At 39.3% G+C, this 19,514-nt stretch overlaps 1 protein-coding gene across 6 annotated transcripts; it reads left to right on the top strand.

Moving 5' to 3' along the window:
* The first annotated feature begins 333 nt into the window (after positions 1 to 333).
* nkx2.3 (NK2 homeobox 3) lies at positions 334 to 17,637 on the top strand. Of its 6 annotated transcripts, none has more exons than XM_068002053.1 (7): positions 334 to 430; positions 2,431 to 2,564; positions 4,005 to 4,147; positions 8,115 to 8,269; positions 13,787 to 14,190; positions 15,534 to 16,164; positions 16,435 to 17,637. In XM_068002053.1, the coding sequence occupies exons 5-7, from the start codon at positions 13,866 to 13,868 to the stop codon at positions 16,505 to 16,507; spliced, it is 1,029 nt and encodes a 342-aa protein (XP_067858154.1). In that variant the 5' UTR covers positions 334 to 430; positions 2,431 to 2,564; positions 4,005 to 4,147; positions 8,115 to 8,269; positions 13,787 to 13,865; the 3' UTR covers positions 16,508 to 17,637. The 6 variants fall into 6 exon arrangements, with proteins under 6 accessions (XP_067858154.1, XP_067858155.1, XP_067858156.1 ...); XM_068002056.1 differs by having other exon boundaries at positions 335 to 430; positions 2,509 to 2,564; XM_068002054.1 differs by lacking the exon at positions 8,115 to 8,269.
* Positions 17,638 to 19,514: the final 1,877 nt, after the last annotated feature.

The following is a 19,514-nucleotide window of genomic DNA, read 5'->3' as shown; positions in this document are numbered from 1 at the left end:
CCTATCTGGGCCATTACACTCGACCCTGGAAAATGAGTGCATTTGTTACCCAGATTAGACGTCCTTATACTGTAGACGTCTCCCTGTGTGCAAATAGTACCCCTTTTTTGTAGCCTATCCGAGGTTTACTATAAAATCACAGCAAATTATAAATACATACAAGAATGTGCAAGAAGGCAAAGGCCACTAACATTCGGCTGCCACTTGTTGATTGTTCTGGGATAACCTGATTGCTCTGGTCACTAAATGTAGCGACATGGTAAATACGATCATGACGAATTATTCCGCTCGCCCTTTCTAGCCATTTAGTTCCCTTTGAAGATCTTTTAAGATTTCGCTAGAAATACCAACCGACAATGGAGACCTTTGCGAACGTATTTGCGATGTCGCCACACATAGCGACCACAGCAATTGCCTCCACCCCCTCCTGGTAAGGAAAGGGTTGATTCATTTAAAAAGGGTTGATTTGGAAAACAACAGGGAAAGATTTCCCTTGTGGGCGAGGGATACCGTTTTAGCCGTTTGAGATTTCGCTACAACTAGCTCACAGGCAGAATCCCCTCCCTCACAAATGTGATGTTTTTTTTAAAAAATGTTATTGATTTGTGGGCTTGCAAGGCCGCGTTTAATGTCCATCCATAGTTGCCCTGAGAAGGTAGCGGTGGGCATTCTTCTTGTCACTATTTACTTTAGGTTGAGTTGTCATGGTTACCATTTATCTCTTCCAGGTACTATAGACTGTGTGTCCATCCACATTATTAATCCCAAATATAGTCATACATTTGATGATATTTTAAAACAGTATATTTCTGTGAAAGGTGCTTCGAAAACATAACAAACGGGGCTTCAGAGGGGCCTTAAAATAGTCCGCAATACCGATGACCAAATATTAGGACGATTTAAAGAGTGTCCGCGCCTTTCTTTGAAACGTATATCTAAGTATATATTTCTGATTTTAATGGCTCTTTTTTTTGTGCTCATTCGGTGAATGTTGTTGGAATCAGAGATAAAATGAGCTAACCTGGCAAAGCTGAGTAAACTAGCAGAGATCCGGAATGCTTCCTGTTCATTTACAAAGCTCAAAAAACTCCTCCAAGTCCGTTTCTAAGCACCCCACCCCTCCTCAATCCCCCGTGCAGTCATCGTTACTCCGTTTCTAAACACAAACAGAAGACGCATCAGAAAATTAGAAATTAATGCTTGGTCGTTAAATTTCCAGTTGATTATTTCTAACAGTTCAGAGTTTATTCCCCTATCTTTTCCATTTTCTTAACACAGATAACAAAATAGAACCGCATTGTGTTGCCCACGGATTCACTTTCTCGCTTTATTTCAAATCACTCATGGAATCTTTACATGGAATCTTACAGCGCAGACGGAGGCCATTCCGCCCATCGTGCTCACTCGTGTCCCTCCGGCAATTTTTGCAGCTTACAGCTGGTTAGACGTCTGGAGAGAGCTACCGGGCCACTTTGAATGAATGAAAATACACGTAGTGTTTTTTTTTAGAAGCGGGTGAGCCGATGGGTTTGATTTAAAAAGAACGGTGAAAATGTGCAATAAAATGTGTAGGATTTAAAACTGCAGTAATGTTCCCGCACTGTCAGTCATCATTCCGCAGACAAATTGAAACCCCCCGGTTTGTTATGATTTCGAAGTTAGAATTGATCAAGTACGTTTTACGCTCCGAAAAGCTATATTTCAACTGGGGACTCCGGGAAATTCAAATCACCCTCCAGTTCCCAAAAGCGTGTAACCAAATGTAAAGACACATCCACAGATGGATTATAAAATAACAACGTAAAGAGCGAGAGTGCTGAGAAAAGGGATGAAACAAAATACAGAATATATTTAATTAAAGAAATCAAAAACAGGCACAAAAAATGAAAATGGTTCCGTGCAATCTGTCATTCATTAGACTGAGCTTTAGTGAATTTCCGACAGGCGACTATTTCGGTGAAGGGAATAAACCCCCATCATGAATTTTCTATTCTATCCATTCCCGTTGTATTCAACCCTATGAATAATTACAGTTACCTATCAAGGTAATAAGTTTATTCATCCAAGTGACATGTTTATGTTAACCCTGTTCACAACTCAACAATACGCGGCGTGATTCGATTACTGGCGTGATCTATGACACAGCACCAAGTTAAATTTAGGAAATGTTCACAATTTTTGGAGAAATTGCCATTATAATTTTAATGCAACCGGGAATTATTAATATTTATTAGTAACGCGTCAATAAGTTCCAAAAGTTCTTTCCGACCGACTGCAAGAACATGTTGTCAACTCTCTTCGCCCCTCCTTCCTAAATATATATATATCTGTTTGTAGAGGTGGGGATTCGGGACTTTAACGGGAATGATAGTAAACAATCGCCCGTTTGGAGTTTGAATTTTTTATTTTAAAATAATGCTTCTCTTGAAGCTGTGAACTGGACGAACAAAATGTACACAGGGAAGGAAACACCAAACGCTCAAATGAATTATTTCTGTTCTGGATTAGTCTGGAGGGTGACCAGTAACGAGATTCGTTAATATTTGATACCGGGATGCCTCGTGGTGAGTAAAACAAAGATCAATTTAAGTTTTTCTATATTTAATGCATTAAAATAACGAAAGTAGTTTATCGCCTTGTAAGTCGAACGCTGCCCATGCGTTGAGCTGGTGTACGATAATTGTTCTGCACCAAAAGTACAATTTTGTTTCTTGGTAGAGCTCGCTGGTCCTTCGAGCTCGGCCGTAGCTTCATAATATCCCACAGGTTTTATGTTTTTATGGTCCTTACACTGGACAAAGTGAATAAAAGAAAAGATTAATGGACGCGAGTCCATTCATAACAATCTTCCCATGAACAGATAGTGCGTCTCCAGACCATCCTTTCGGCGTGATTTATGGCGATCATGAAAGTCCAATACAATTGTTTTGTACATATTTCCAAAACCACAGCGTGGAACCGGTGTGCGCCATTGAATGCGTTAACATCGTCCATCTCGACTCATGCATTTCGGGCCTTTTTTATTTGCACTTATTTAAAAAAAACAGAGCTAGTGTTTGACTATTAAATGCGCTTTATGCAATGTGAGTAAGTACTAAACAGTTGTTCTGCTACACACAAATCAATCATAAATAGCGCGACATAAATAAAGTGTGCATTTTACTTACACCCTAATTGCATTGCCATTTAAGTGCCTTTTAACGCATACACAGGCGTCATATCCAAATGCATTAAAATGAATATGATTCCATTTTTAAAAAAAACAATAACTGTAAAAGCCATATTGTAAAATGAAAAGCAATACAGCATATTTTCGGAATAGATATAGAGCAACTGAAGATTTAAAAAGCCTGCAGTTAATAGTTTGTCACCTTTGTGTTATTGTAACTTGGCCTATCATTGTACATTTTAGAAAACTGTTTGTGTTTGTGTGTAGAGGGGGAAATCAGGTAAAGTGTGTGAAACAAATCTGACACCCTTGACTTTAATGATGGAGCCCCCATAATTCCAACAACACCCTCTTAATTAATATTACATTATCCAAGCATTTCTTTAATAGATAATTGTTTTATATATATATATATATCCTTACCTGCTATTGCATTTATACGTATACCATTCCGTGAAATTCAGCTATGCTCAGCACTATCCTAAAACGAAACATATTCTTACTGGGGGAAGGGAAGCATTTCTTTTGTTTCCCTTACTTGTTTATTTTAGGATGTATTAGGATGTGGTCCGCCTGCGAGGTATTGCATCATGGAAAAGACAGCTTGTGTCTCGATTTCTCCATTTAAAGACAAAAGCTGGGTGTCTGCACTAACAGTCTGGGGTAGGAGCACTGTGAAGCGAGTGGAGGCTTTAATCTAAACAAGATATTGTTGATGGCGAGCGGATGGGGATTATCAAGCTGTCTTCTGCCGGAGTCTCAGTAGCATCCAAGCATTTGGCAGTGGCGCCGTGTTGTGTGACAGGTGTAGCGTTTCTCTTTGTTTTTTTTTCAGCACTTTTATCCAGGTAAAGCATGCATAAATGCAAATGCCGTAGGGAACGCTGACAATATGAGGAATCCGCGTTATTCAGTTAAGGGATGATTTGCCGCATCTCCCAGCGTTGGAAGAGAAATCAAGCAGAAACGCCATTAACGGTATCACGTGCAATTGTGCTTTTATTGACATTTTTTTGAATATGTGTTTATTGTTTAGTTGCTTGACAATATAGAACACATTGTGCACAAATACAATAGAATGTAATATTAGGAAATGGCAAATGGTAGCAATAGGATTGAAAGGCTTATTAAAACAGTGTAAATGCCTAGAACACGATTAAAACAACTGAAATAATTTGAGCATGTTTGTCATTGTCATAATATTATTTAGTGATTGGCTCTGTTAGTGGGTGGGCATTAGGTAGATAGAGTAAACACGTCCGTCAATCATTTTTGGGCTCAAAGGTTAACATTCAGACCAGGTAATTTTAAAATGCCGTCTAATTATATATTGTATTGGGTAATAAATGCCGAATGCAGGATTATCCACCACGCATGTAACATTAAGGGAAATGGTTTGAAATTGAAACGAACTTGCATTTTTATTGCTCCTGGTCAGGTCTCTCAGAAATGTTTCACATTTAAAAGTGACCTTTTCTTGCGTGAGACCACTGCAAGATGCAATTATTATTATTGTTGTTTTACTACTGCAAAACCAGGAAGTGCGCCTTACCGCACATATATATCTACACGCACATACATATATATCTACATATACGTGCGCACATATATAAATATCTATATACACACACATATATATCTACATACATATATATATCTACATGGTACTATTTTGAGGGGGCGGGGGTTGCCAGAGCAGTGGGACCTGGGGTTGCATAGTCACAAATCTGTGAAGGTGGCAGGGCAAGTTGATAAGGCGGTTAAGAAAGCGTTTGGGATACTTGGTTTTGTCAATGGGGCATTAAACAAGGAAGTCATGCTAAACGTTTACAAATCACTGGTTAGGCCTCAGCAGGGGTATTGTGTACAGTTCTGGGCACCACACTTTAGGAAGGATGTCAAGGCCTTGGAGAGGGTACAGAGGAGGTTTATTGGGATGATACCAGGGCTAAGGGACTTCAGTTGTGTGGAGAGATTGGAGAAGCTGGGTTTATTTTACGAGCAGAGAAGGTTAAGAGGAGACCTAATAGAGGTATTCAAAATTATGAGAGGTTTTGATAGAGCAAGTAGGGAGAAACTGTTTCCTCTGGCAAGTGGGTCAGTAGCCAGAGATCATAGATTTAAAATGATTGGCAAAAGAACTAGAGGGAAAATGAGGAGAGCTTTTTTCACACAGAGTGTTGTTAAGATCCCATTTCTGACATTCAGTCCTTTACATATATGGAACAATGTTTTCGACTAGCATAGATGCATTTAAGGGAAAGCTAGATAAACACATGAGGGAGAAAGGAATAGAAGGATATGTTGATGGGGTGGATGAAGAAGGATGGGAGGATGCTGGTATGGAGCATCAACACGGCATAGACCTGTTGGGCCTAATGGCCTGTTTCTGTGCTGTACATTCAATGTAATTCTATGTAATACACACACATATACATGCACACATGTATATCTACATACACACATACATATATCTATCTACAGACATAGATACACATGTATCTACATACACATGTGCATATATTTACACACATACATATATATATTTACACACATATATATCTCTACATACATACACATATGTATATCTACATACACTCACAGGTATATATATCTACACACACACATATATATATATATATATATATCTGCACACAGATACATATACCTATCTACACACATAGATACATATGTATCTACATACACATGTACATTTATTTACACACATATATGCACATATATATATATATATATATATATATATATATCTACATACATACACATGTGTATATCTGCATACACTCACAGATGTATATATCTACACACATAGATACATATGTATCTACATACATATATATGTATACATACACATATATATCTATATATATTTACACACACACATATATCTCTACATACATACACATATATATATCTACATACACTCACAGGTATATATATATATCTGTACACACATATCTACACATGCATAGATGTATATGTATATTTATATACACGTATATATATACCTACACACATATATATCTACATGCACATATATATACATATCTACACATATATATATAGAAATCTACAAACACATATATGTATATATGTCAACACACACACACATATATCTACATCCACACACACATATATATATATCTACACACACATATATCTACATACACATATATATTTACATACAAACATTTTTATATATCTGCATACATATATGGATATATCGTGTGTAAACGGAAATCTTTGTGTGTGTATACTCACGGTATAAACACACATATTTGGAGGCCGCTCGATAGACTTGTTGCTGCTGCAAGGATCTGTTGGTGAGCGCGCTATTTATAAACCCACGGGTAATGAATGTTTAATAATTAAAAGGAAGAGGATAAATCAGAATCAGCTTCGAGATATATAGAGGGGGCAGGGAAAAAACCGAAGTTAGATGTTCTCAGTTGTTACAAATCCAGATTTGCATGAATTCGGGAACTAAATGTACACAGGCTCAATTTAGAAATGATAAAAGGAAAAAAAATACTTTTCGCCGTTTAGATTTTGACAGCCATTCTTATTCGCATGACAAAGAAAAACGTCAGAAAGTTTTCCCAACAGCCATTTTCCCAGCGAAAACTGCCCTGTGATTTATTACACGCTGGCTGTTACGAGGCAAGGCGAACACTTGTTTATACTGTTAGGAGGGAGAGAAGGAAAATCTTTTAAAGGCCCCGGATGCTCAAGTATCCGTAGAATAAACAATCAGTATTTTAAACATCTTCAGTCATGTTGTTTGGAATCATGAGTTCAAGGGGAAGGGGGACTAGCAAATGTATTTAAAGGGATGGCCTCCTTTTGGCTTTCAGAGACCCCTTTAACACCATTAAGGCTGAATCAGTCTTACTCTTTGCGGTGATATACGCACATGTTTCATGTAACCACATCGGAGATCTGTGTCACCTTGGAAACGGTGCTTTACTGTCCTTATTGTGAATTGCAGCAATGATAATCTACTCGTCTTGCTTATTTTAATAGATATAGATCCACATTTTACATTGTAAATTGTTATATTTACCGTGTCCTTCCTTATTCAGCATCATGAAAGGAGGCTGGTAATCATTTGGTTCTAACAAACACGACGAACTCTTGTGGAATTGTAAACACTGTACGTATATATGTATGTAGATATATATGTAGATTATATATACACACATATATATGTGTGTGTGTGTATGTAGATATATATGAGTGTGTGCACCTGGATGTGCACCTGAAGAGCCGTGACCTGCAGGGCTACGGACCAAATGCGGGAAAGTGGGATTAGGCTGGGTGGCTCATTTCTCAGCCGGCGCGGACACGATGGGCTGAATGGCCTCCTTCTGTGCCGTAAATTTCCTATGATTCTATGTGTGTATGTAGATATATACGTGTGTAGGTAGATATACATGTATGTGTGTGTATGTATGTAAATATATATATGGGCTGCGGCGCACTTTCCGGTTTTATTATAGTCAACCCCCAGGTCGAAACGGAAAAGAATTAAACTGAACCCAACAGTCCATCTTCCTGTCCCCGACTTTTTAGGCTGACAAATATGTTTCACATTTAAATATGCCAGAGACAGGGAGCGCGTTGTTTTGAGTCTGCGGGAAGCTCAGCAGTTCAGGTAATGTACAATACTTTAACAGATTCAAAGTAGGCCTCTGAAAACCCATTACAATGGCTACAGTAAACACACGGAGTTTCCTGTTCTCTGGTGGCGGTTTCACCACTAACTTTCTATTCAAAGTAGGTATATATTTAGCAGGCTGCCTAGACACGCTTGGCGATTATGTTATCTGAAAGCGCTCTATCTCTTTTTTTTTGAAGGGGAGGTTTATAGGTCGCTTACTGCTCTCTCTCGCTCTCTCTCCAAACCCCATCTCTTCCCATTGTCTAGAGGGACTCGCCAATCTACCACCATTCGGCGGCTGCTCTAGTTGCTCCAGAACGGAAAATCAGCCCCGATAGTGTCAGATCCTATCGGCCGACACCGCCAGCCCTGATGCTGTAGGAATTTTAATTGAAATAGATGACTGCCTTTCACGTGATAAGGTATTAATAAACCACAGATAATTGACTTTAAAAGACAAGCGCAGGCAATAGAGATTTTACAATATTGATATACTTCCTTTTAGTTGTGACACTGATTGAAGAAATATAACGCAATTATTTATATCAGAAAAGTTCTATTTAATATAGATCGATTTCACATACAGTAGAGTATTAGAACCGACGCATAAATTGTATTCAGTTACTAGATTACTAAAGTAACTCTTAATTTTTACAATTTATAATTTGACAATCATCAAATCGATTACCCTATTAAATGTCAATTTAAACGGAGGCCTGAGAAACAGGTAGGGGAGGGTGCAATGTAATCTATTGCTTGTGAAAATCGTTACCCCAAGAAGAGTTCCTACTTACATCAGACATGCTTGTATTTTTGCACCTAACATGAATTTATGAAACGGAGGAGAACGAGTATTTTAAAAGAAAATCTGCAATGTGTTGGTGGAAATTAGTGCAAGCCAAATGTTAAAAAAGATATCAGGAAGAATCTTCATACTAATTGATAAATGTTGGAAGTATTCCACCCTGTGTATTAGGGACGATTCGTAAATTAGAATAATCTGCCACACGAGGTAGACGAGACAAAAGCCTCGCGTCGTTCAAAATACAGTTGGATGCTGCAATAGGAGAGTTACCGTTCTGGCTATATGGCAGCCAGCGTGGATGAATAAAAGACTTTCATTTAGTGCCTTATCACGACTCTTTGAAACACCGCAGAGCGATGGGCCGAATAGTTGCTGACCTAAGTTATGTTCTAAGTGAAGTGGTCAGACAGAACCATTTACTCCCCTTTTTTTCTCAGTTTTAAAACAAAAACTACACGCATGTCCAAATTTGAAATTGCAATTTATTTGTGGTCCTGTATAAGTAAGTATCGGGGAACGGTTTATGACAGATGCTCAGTCCCGGAAGCACAGATTTCCCATTTATTCCCAATATACGGAGGAGTTGTATGTTCGATGGGCGTCAGGTAATGAGTCATTTACTAAATTACTAAAGACATTTTTAATAACTTTTAAAATTTGTAGTCTGACAGATATTGGCAACCATCAATTCGATGACCCAATTAAATGGAGTCCTGAGAAACAGACACGGCGGATGCAATGTAATTTATTGCATCAGTTCCAATGCAGCTTGTGAAAAGTAACAAGATAGGCGTGCATCCATCCGAATTCCTCTCCTTAAACAGTCAGAATTAAATCGTATTTCATAATCTTACATCAGATAGAACATCTAACTGGATTGAATTGCATTCAAATTATTGCTTTTCACTATTTAATTTATAAGCAAGTGATGGAAAGACTATGTAATAACATGAATTCCGCTCAGATGTCCGGCCATATACTTTGTCATTTTTTTAAAGTAGATGATGAAAAATTGTAAGGCGGGTGAAATAGTTTTTCATCACATCTTCAAAAGATATGACAAAGAAATGCAGCGATATCCATCAGATATCTCCGCCCCTTCCATTACTCGCATATCAGTTAAATATCGCTTCTTTGAGTATTCTACCAACACTGCAACGCTTTATAAAGTGCTGCTATTGTAAACGAAGTGAATTAGCTCCATTGGTACATCGTCGACATTTACCGTCCTTGAATTCAATTAAACATTAACTTTAAAATAAATGGACCGCGAGGCGAGTTCAGGCTCGCACCGTCTTTGCTGGTTCCTGCCCAAGACATGAAGTTTTAGCTCCCAGCTCCGCTGAAGAATCACTTCTACCAGGATTGTCGGAAGGGGTCTCTCCCCCCACCCGCCCCGGTTTCCCCCTCCCCACTCCTGTCCATTCTGTCCGGCTAAAGACACGCTGGTTCGTTCCAGCTGACCAGTGTAGATGATCAGACCCTTTCTCGTTCGCTGGTCGAACTTAGAGTGAAGAAAAAGTGGGGAGAGCTGGCACAATGTGAGAGCAAAATAGTTAATTACTCACTCCCGATACCTGTACAGTTTGCGGTTTGGCACAAGGCAGGCGCTTGAGTTAATATCGACTTATGATTCCAACATCTCAATTTATATGTAAATCACGCGCATTTGAGGAAAAAAATTAAACGAATGAAACACTAACAATGCTGAGTTATTAATAACCAGGCTGGTTCAGAGGTGCGACGAAAAATAATGGAATAGATTTGGTTATTGGTGGAAATAGAAAGTAATGATTAAGCTATTGATTAAATAGTATTATTAATTGAGGTCCCCCAAATTACTTGTCCTTTAAACTGTCAATTTCTATCATTTCACTTTCTCCTCCTTTTATTGAAATCTGCAAGAGAATCCAATTTACTTTTCTTTGGTTTGAATCCTCCCTAATTATTTGATCCCCAATGCTTTAGAAATGGCTAGAAGTGTTAATGAACTGATGGGTTCACTGACAGGCCCCGCTTCTCGATCTGGCACAGCACTCGATTATAGCGTAGCTGATAGTTTGAATTGAGAAATAATTACTTGTGCAGCGTTAGCTGATCTTGAGAGAAACCCCTTAACAAATAATTGTAATTGGACTGGGCAGTTGAACAATGTTTAATGAAATAATCTACTAGTTTTCAGTGATGTGTTTTCTAAAACTTACGCTTTCAGTTTTAGCCTCGATGCACAGAACGGGTCGGTTTAGAATCGAAAAACGCATCGATCAGATTGCTTGCAGCAGCGATTACGCGAAGAGAAAATCGCATCGCCGAATAAATCCGCATTTAAGTTTTATTTCAGAACACAAAAGCTCCGCTTCGCGAAATATCTCTTCGTATCGCCACCCGATCAGTGCAGTGATCTACATCTGATTCAGCTCACTTTAAACTCAAAGAGGCTGAGATTTGAATGCAAAGCGGAAACCGTAGATGTGTATGTAGATTTGTTATGGATCTTCACTGAGGCGCGGAGCAAACCAAACATCAACACTTCAAAACCAAACGATTGTTGCAGTGCTCCACAGACCTGCATGGTTTGCCAGAACGTATCTTCCCTCTGTTTTTTTTTTAAATGCTATTTTAATTTAGATATGTATGTCTTCTATTGGTCTTTTATAATAGGACATTAAAGTACAATTGCAGGGGCAGAAAAACATCAGTGGTACACCTCGTGGCAGCAATATTATTTGTAATTAATAGTTCAAATTGTTTTTTGGTGAAGAGGCCGACAGTTCATGACACCGCCATGGTTTAAACAAACGAGGCGAATCGAGCAGTTGTTGGTTAGATAACACTAATCTCGAGTTTTAAAAGACAGTAGATTGCAGGAATGTAAACACTTCAATGTGCTAGGATGATGACTATTATGAATGAAGTGGACCGAGTGGTTTATATTGTGGGTGTTTTACGTGACATTTCCTTTGTCTTATTTGAAAAACGAATTTTTTTTATTAGAACTATGGTAGGCAAACAGTTGATTGTAATTATATTTAAACAGTGATATTTCCCCATATCTTCCTTTTTTTTATGAAGCTCTACCAATCCCAATAAATCCACTTTTGTTGGCATCGGCGACCGTTGCCTGTTAAAACCCCCAGATATCGAAGAAAACGCGTATAAGCTGCAAAACGGGTCAGTAACTATTTATCGCCGCGATATCCCCGATTTTCTCTCCCCCGCACCCCCCTCCCCCGCAACAGGCTGAATGCGGTGTGAGGACATTGCATTTCTATAGCAAAGCTGCATTTTTAAATCTGCACACAATACAATAGACCTCGTAATTAATTTCACAATTATTTTGAAACACCTGAATATCCCTCGAGTATCCCACTCGCCGCAGCACGTTTCATGTGTTTTAAACAATCCTAGAAATTTTAGTGGGTGACTTGTGAGACTGCATTCTGCCAACTCCGTCCGTGCCTCTTTCAATTCAATTCCGTAGATTAAGCAGTAGAGCGGATTCCTTCTTTGCGGTATGATTGTAAGGAGAAACACTGATACGCCGAAACCATAAGTGGAAAATTAATATCGGAGCGGGCTAATTTTCCGAAAGTCTCCAAGCAAGTTATTTTTATTATTATATGCGGGCACGTCGCAGTTTTACAGTTTGAGATTTTTTGCTAAATTTCCCAAAGCTTTAGGCGGTTCAACTGCATTAAAGTCTTGTGTACACGTTTATTGTATCACTGTCCAGTTGCACTCTACGTAGTTATGAACTGCTTAACCCGCAAGAGGCCTAGAGATCAATGACAAACACCTATTGGGGCGGAAATAGGTTTACATCAGTGATAAATTCCTTATGGCTGCTTATTCTTAGATTTCAAAAAGTATTTTTAAATTTACAAAAGAAACACACTGACGGACAATGGAAAATACAGCACCGCCTCAGTTCATTTTCAATGCATGGCATCTGATATAACCCAACCTTGATATGTTAAATATAGGAGTAAATTGATTTATATATTGTGCTTTATACTGGCAGCTACAAGCTATTTATTATTATTATGATTCATAATGATAGCTACATGGTATTTTGTTAATATTATGATTCATAATGATAGCTACTTGGTATTTTATTATTACATTTTATGCTAAAGGTACAAGGTATTTTATTATTGGAGAAACTGTAATCTAGCAAATGGGGAGGGAGTGATATGACGGTAGATGGGCCTGTTCACAGCCACTTTTATCTCTAGATATATATAAAATAAAATTGCAGATCTAACAAATGGACGTTTTCTCCACGATTAAATTACACATGAGAAATTAAGTGTAAGAAAGGCACCCATAGATTGCCCCTTTACACCTTCGATTATTTTTTCTATAAGCATTAATCATAAAAATGTCCCTGTGTTCGTGTGACTATTAATACTAAGTGTTCACGATCAAGAGTTATTTTGCACTTTATTCAAATAATGGCTTCTAGTGACTGTTTTGTACGCAATGAATGCTATTTAGACAATAATAGGAATGAGGTACAGTTTAAAAGATAAAAATATGAATGAATGGCTATCAGCTGGGGGCAGAAGTACAAACGTAAAAGAAACGGTTTGGATTTGCTTAAATGCATATTAGTTTTTTTTATATAGTAAAGATCAATATTTCTTTAAATGATAGCAAAGCAAAGACTAAGAGATGTAATTTCGAATTGCATTTTTGCATTATTGCATCCTGAATAAACTATCCCCATTCCTACTGCTGGCTGGGGCGCGCGACCTACTTTCGCCCAGGGATCGTCTGGAGACGGCGAAGCGCGTGAAACGCTGGGTTAGCCAATCAGCGGCCGGGAAACGACAGGGCGCGCTTTCCTCCCCGCCCCCCTCCCCCCCCCCAATCTTCGGCGCGAGTGAGCGAACGACGTCCCCAGGCTCTGCCCCGCCCCATCCATTGTGACGTCACCCGCTTCCCGGGGTGGCCGAGCAGTAACAAAACTGGACTCGGCAATTCTGCACAGTGTGCAACCCATTGGCTGCAGCAAAAAAAATCCCACCTAATCCACTGTAGTTGCAATGTAAATTTTACGAAAGAGAGTGGGGAAAAAAAATCGTGCAATTAAGGGGGAGTTTGAGATCTTTTGTTTTCGATTGCAATTTAGGAGAGAAAGCGTGCTGGATTTTTTTTTTAGAAAGAGATAAACTGGCGGATTTATAATTAATCTCCTCGCATCTTGCCCGATGATGCTTCCAAGTCCGGTCACATCGACGCCATTCTCGGTCAAAGACATTCTGAATCTGGAGCAGCAATCGCACCACCAAGTGGCCCATCATTTGCAGCAGGATTTACCGTCTCAGTTCCAGCCGCCGCCGTCTTGCATGCACGCCGCGGGAGAAACTTCCAGCTTCTCGGATGGGGAGGAGAAAATCCCCTTTCTGAACTCTCTGTCAGTGCAAGACAGTCAAAGGGACGTGAGCCTTTCTCCCGAGCTTTACGTTCACGCAGCACTGAGGGGTCCGTGTGAAACCAAATTAGAAGGCGAGATCCTACGGGATGAGGACAAGAGTAAGTACCATTATATATTTTTCAATTGATTCAAAAGAAGTAAAGCGATTAATTAGACCGTGCAAAAAATATTATAAACCCCTGGTTGCATTAAACTTAAAAAATCCAATATTTAAATGTAACTATTTTAAAATATAGTTTAAAAAAGTTTTTGCAAAGGCGCCGTTGTCTCTTTTGTTACTCAGCTCGAACGTAAAAGCTTTTAATTTTGTTTTCGCATGAATAGGATTCATACAGTTCTCACCGAGCAGATCTACACGTTTCCCCCACCTCTTCCCCAAAATAATTCCTTGACAATTGAAAGCAAAATTACAGCGAACTTACTTATTTTCGAGGAGCCCAAGGATAAGGTGCATTCTTAAGACTGACGCAAGATTTCAAGAATCTTTTTTAAAAAAATGCTTTATATTGATCGATTCTCATACATAGAACACGGGCTCCCCATGTCCATTCAAAGACACGAATATAATTACACAACCCCTGGAAATTTCCTGCAATTACAACCCGGGCCCTAGAACCAATTTTTAGGGGTGTAAATCGTGTTCGCTTCCTTTACTGTAATGCCCATGTATAGATTTTTTTTGCAAGTTCATGCCAGCATTTAAAATATTCAAACTAGCTCCATAAAGTATGTATCCCATTTTGGGCCTATATATAGGGTGGCCACTGACAACAATTATAGAAAAAGTTATTAATTCAGGTATTTTTAAAAAAGTATTTACTTAATACTGTACATTGGAACAAACAGGCCGTGTCAGACATTGTGGTGAGATAACTCAGCGTGAGAATTGGAAAAATGTGGCATTTTATTGGGATTCTCTCGTTTACAAACGGTTGCACTCACATTTTAAACGATAGATCTTGGCCACAGATACTAACATGTATAATTTTTTTAAAGCACTGTGGGTTAATGCGCAGAATGATTTTATTTCATTTTAAGTAAATTAAGTGAACGTCTCCATGCTATTATGGGATTAAAAGGCACAATTAAACGGACGACGTGATATTTTAGCCTTCGATTGAAATTAATTCAATAAAACAACGCTGCACTGAGATGTCACTTGGTGGAATGTGGATGAATTTCCTGAATGCCAAATAAAGTTGCAATCTCCTCTCGAAATCTGCGTGATTTGAAGTAGATTAAAATCACTCTCGCCAAATAATCCCGGATTCAATAATTACTCGAGCTCACAAATATATTCCCGGGACCCGAAATATTATTCTTTAATTCATTAGATTTTTTTTTTAAAACACGGGGTTCTCCGGCTGTTGCTGGAGATTACGCTCCCCACAGCGGGGCATAAGGCGATCGTGCTATTAATGGTTCGCTCATGTTTCTGCAGAAAACTGCACTTTGAAAAAGTCCCCAGAAAGCGAGGACAATAAGAGGGAAGATGCAGAGCGGCCAAAGCAGAGGCAGAGAAGGAAACCTCGCGTGCTTTTCTCGCAGGCCCAGGTGTTTGAACTGGAGAGAAGGTTTAAGCAGCAGAGATACTTGTCCGCCCCCGAGAGGGAACATCTGGCCAACACTCTCAAACTGACCTCCACCCAAGTCAAGATCTGGTTCCAGAACAGGCGTTACAAGTGCAAAAGGCAGCGGCAGGACAAATCCTTGGAGATCGCAGGCCACCATCATCCTCCTCCCCCCAGACGCGTGGCGGTCCCCGTGCTGGTCCGGGACGGCAAGCCGTGCATAGCAGGATCCCAAAGTTACAGCAGCCCTTACAGTGTCGGGGCCAACGCTTATGCTTACAATGGCTACCCCGCCTCGTACGGCAGCTACGGCGGCAACCCGGCCTACAACGCAAACTACAGCTGCACTTACACCAGTATCCCGTCGCTGCAGCCTTCCTCGGCGCCTAATACCTTCATGAACGTGGACCTCAGTAATGTTAACAGCGCGATGCAGACGCAGTCTCACCAAGGAGCCGCCGTGCCTGCATGCCAAGGGACACTACAGGGCATCAGGGCCTGGTAAGGTGACTTGTGAGACGAGACACTTTTGGATGTATTCAATTGCTCTGAACTTTTTTTCATGTAGATCATTTGAAAAATTAAAGGGAGATTAAAAAAAAGACCAACATTATGGTTACATTTCAAGAATCCCGTCTGGAAAAAAACCCGTAATGATTGCCGTCCGGTGGGATGCTAGCCGCCAAATATTATCATCGTTCTCTGTGTGTATATTGTATATTATTTTCTAACCCATGTAATTTCATCCTATGTGGTTTGATTGTATGTTAGGCTTCGACGAGGAAACGAGCACACGAATCATCTGCCATATGCTGTCCTCCAGAACTATGTCAACCAACACTAGACTCAAAAGGGATAAATGAAGAGAATTTAACAATGGAGATAGAGAAAAGGGGAAGATACAGCCACACCTCGACCTTGTGTGGGCTTTTTGAAAGTGTTTTAACAGTTTTTTTTCTCCCCCTCACTATCCGGTATTTCTCACTTCTCCAAGAATGGAGAGAGAGAGAGATGTCATATTACTGGTTGGAGAAAAGGCGCTAAAAATTCTCGGAGATGTGGGCCGGCAGTTATCGCCCATCCCTAGTTACCCTGAGAAGGTGATGGGCCTTCTTCTCGAACTGAAGCAGTTTGATACAATTGAGTGGCTTGCTAGGCAGCTTCAAAGGACAGTTAAAAGTCAACCATGTTGGTGTCACATATAGGCCTGACGGTAGGTCTCCTTCCCTAAAGGACATAAGTGAACCAGCTGGGTTTTTAATAAAATCATAATCCAACAGCTTTATGTGTCACTTTTACTGACACCAGCTTTTTATTTATTTCCAGATTTTGTAAACTGAATTCAAATTCTCAAACTACCATGGTGGGATTTAAACTCGTTAGTTCTACTGGATTAACCAGTCCAAATAGCATAACCGCCACACTACCATACCCTAATGCTGCGCTGTGGTAGTTTAACTGACCCTTCCACTCCGGAACTCGGTCGTTGGGATCACAATTGAAATTCAGGGATTTGCCTTATTCCGCGAGGGTGAAATCAGGGACGCCACAAAACCTCAGCGTGTTTCTGAACTCGTGCAGTGTTTTCGATGTCCGCGCGGTTAAAGGGAAAGGGTTGTGCACACTTTAAATATCTGAGAATGCCACTAAAGCAAAAGAACGCGTTAAATCAGTAGCTGCGAGCGAGAGTCCCTTTAAGGTGGGGCAGAAAAAAATAGTAATACGTATGCTTTTTTTTGGCCAAAAAATGTCATACATTCTACCGAATGATCCTCAGAAGCCTCACTCTAAATTGTACTTAAGTTGTGAGTGTATAGGTTTAAATGACATGTATAAAGTTATGTATATAGCAAAGCCTATGTCAGTGAAGGATACCCCAGCTTGTATAAAACACTCTGCTATACAAAGAACTGCTGGAATACACTAAGTGGAGTTTAAAAAATAAATGTTGAGGTGCAATATGTTCATAACTGAGTACTTTGTGTAAAGTTGTGTACTTTCTTGGTTCCATTATTTTCGATGAGCGCTTGTATTAGCATAAATACAACGTTCCGGTATTCGGTAAATAATAGCAACACGGGACATGACCAAAATAGTGTTACTCAGTTTTTTAAAAATATATTTTTAATTAAGAACACGTTTTTAAAAAAAATGCTTTCTCCGTGTGTTGGGAGACTGGTTTAATATCTGTATGTTAATCTATCCGCCAGTAAGATCATATCTCTATTTTTAAACATATATTATTTAAATAAATGTCTGAGTAAAAGAATTAGAAAATAATTCTGCATCACGGTGCATGGATTTGCAGGTTATTAGAGGGCACACGGTTGGTGTTTTTCTATCTTTTTAATCGACCCGACGAACTACTCGTGAAATGAGACTTCAGGTTAGAAACAGAGGGTTTCACCGGGCCAAAAGGCGCCGACTCAAGTTTTTGAAGGAACCCAGAAGCAAGAATAGCAACATCAAGCGTTCTATAGTAAAACAAAAGCATCGTTTTTTAAAAAAAGAATTCAAATAGGTTTAAGAAAAAAAACTTTAAAAATAATAGGTTTTTAAAAAAAAAATCCCCGGTGGAAACTTAATTCTGTCAAAAAAAAAATAATGAAATGTTTATTCAAACGCTCTGCAAAACCGCCCAAAAAGCTGCTTTTGTGTGATCGTGTCCTTTGCTAAATTGCCTCGCACAGAGAGTTGGAAAGGGCATCTCCTGCCACACTCGACATGAATTGTTCATGTGCCAAGCGGCGTGAAAGAGAAAGTTATTATATAGAAAAAGCCTTTTGAGAGGTGTGATTAGAAGCCCTAAATACACTGAAAGAATGTCCGAGTTAGGCTGCAAGGTACGTACAATGGCTTTTATTAGTTTCGGGAACAAAAGGTGTGTGTCGGAAGGACGGAGTCTTCGCGCAGAAACAAAACCCCAAAGACCCGAGATTGACGTTTGTAAATATGGCCCCATTTAATAGGCTGATTAATAGAACGATGCCCAAAATCTGTTTGCTTTTTTTGTCCCAACCCCTCCTCCCCATCTTAACTTTTTTTTTTGTCCGGCCTGAAAGGCGTCTGATTAGGGAGGGGGAGTCCTGCAGCAACTCGCCGTCTGAAGATCCGAGTGAACATATAGGATTCAGCAGGAGGCAGGCCGGCCGAAGCAGGGTTATTATTGTTGCAAGTCTATCAACTTGTGCTGGGATATTTCAGAGGGCTGCAAGTCTTAGGAGGTTTTTTTTCTTGTTGCAACATTCCATTAGAGAGAGGCAGAGAAATGGGAAGGAAAGGGAGAGGACGAAAGTGCATTGGGCTACGAGTAATAACTAGAACAGAACATGCCCAGCCAAAAAAAAGGTGCATAATATTTATTAAGTATGACAAATTGACACCATTCATAAATACAAACGCAGAAACACCATCAGAGTATTAATGGCTATTTTCTTTTTAAACACTTGCGATAATGGCAATGTAATGCATGTGGATTGAATTCAAACTGGTTTGAACTCTCTGAGGGAGGGGAAGGAGTTGCGGATGCGCTAGACTCCATCGTGTGCAATTAAAAAATAAAATAAAATTGAAGGCGATAGTGAGAAAGCAGGAACTGTCGTGTCCTCGTGAACTGCATGTAATATCTCACAGACACAGCTCTTAAATTATAATTATTCAGCTTCCCTACACAGCAGCGTCGCTCGCACTCACCCCACCTCTCAAAAAACATTCAAATTTAGATTTTTTTTTACATTTAAGCCTACAATTGAAAAATGAAATCAGAAAGTTATTTCGATGCTGTGTATTCATTTTTAAAATTTATTTTGCTGATCATATTAGTTTTTTAAATATATATTTTTAAGAATATA

This window comes from Heptranchias perlo, chromosome 21 (genome assembly GCF_035084215.1).
Source record: "Heptranchias perlo isolate sHepPer1 chromosome 21, sHepPer1.hap1, whole genome shotgun sequence".
NCBI lineage: Eukaryota > Metazoa > Chordata > Chondrichthyes > Hexanchiformes > Hexanchidae > Heptranchias > Heptranchias perlo.
This window is presented reverse-complemented; position numbering and strand designations above follow the sequence as displayed.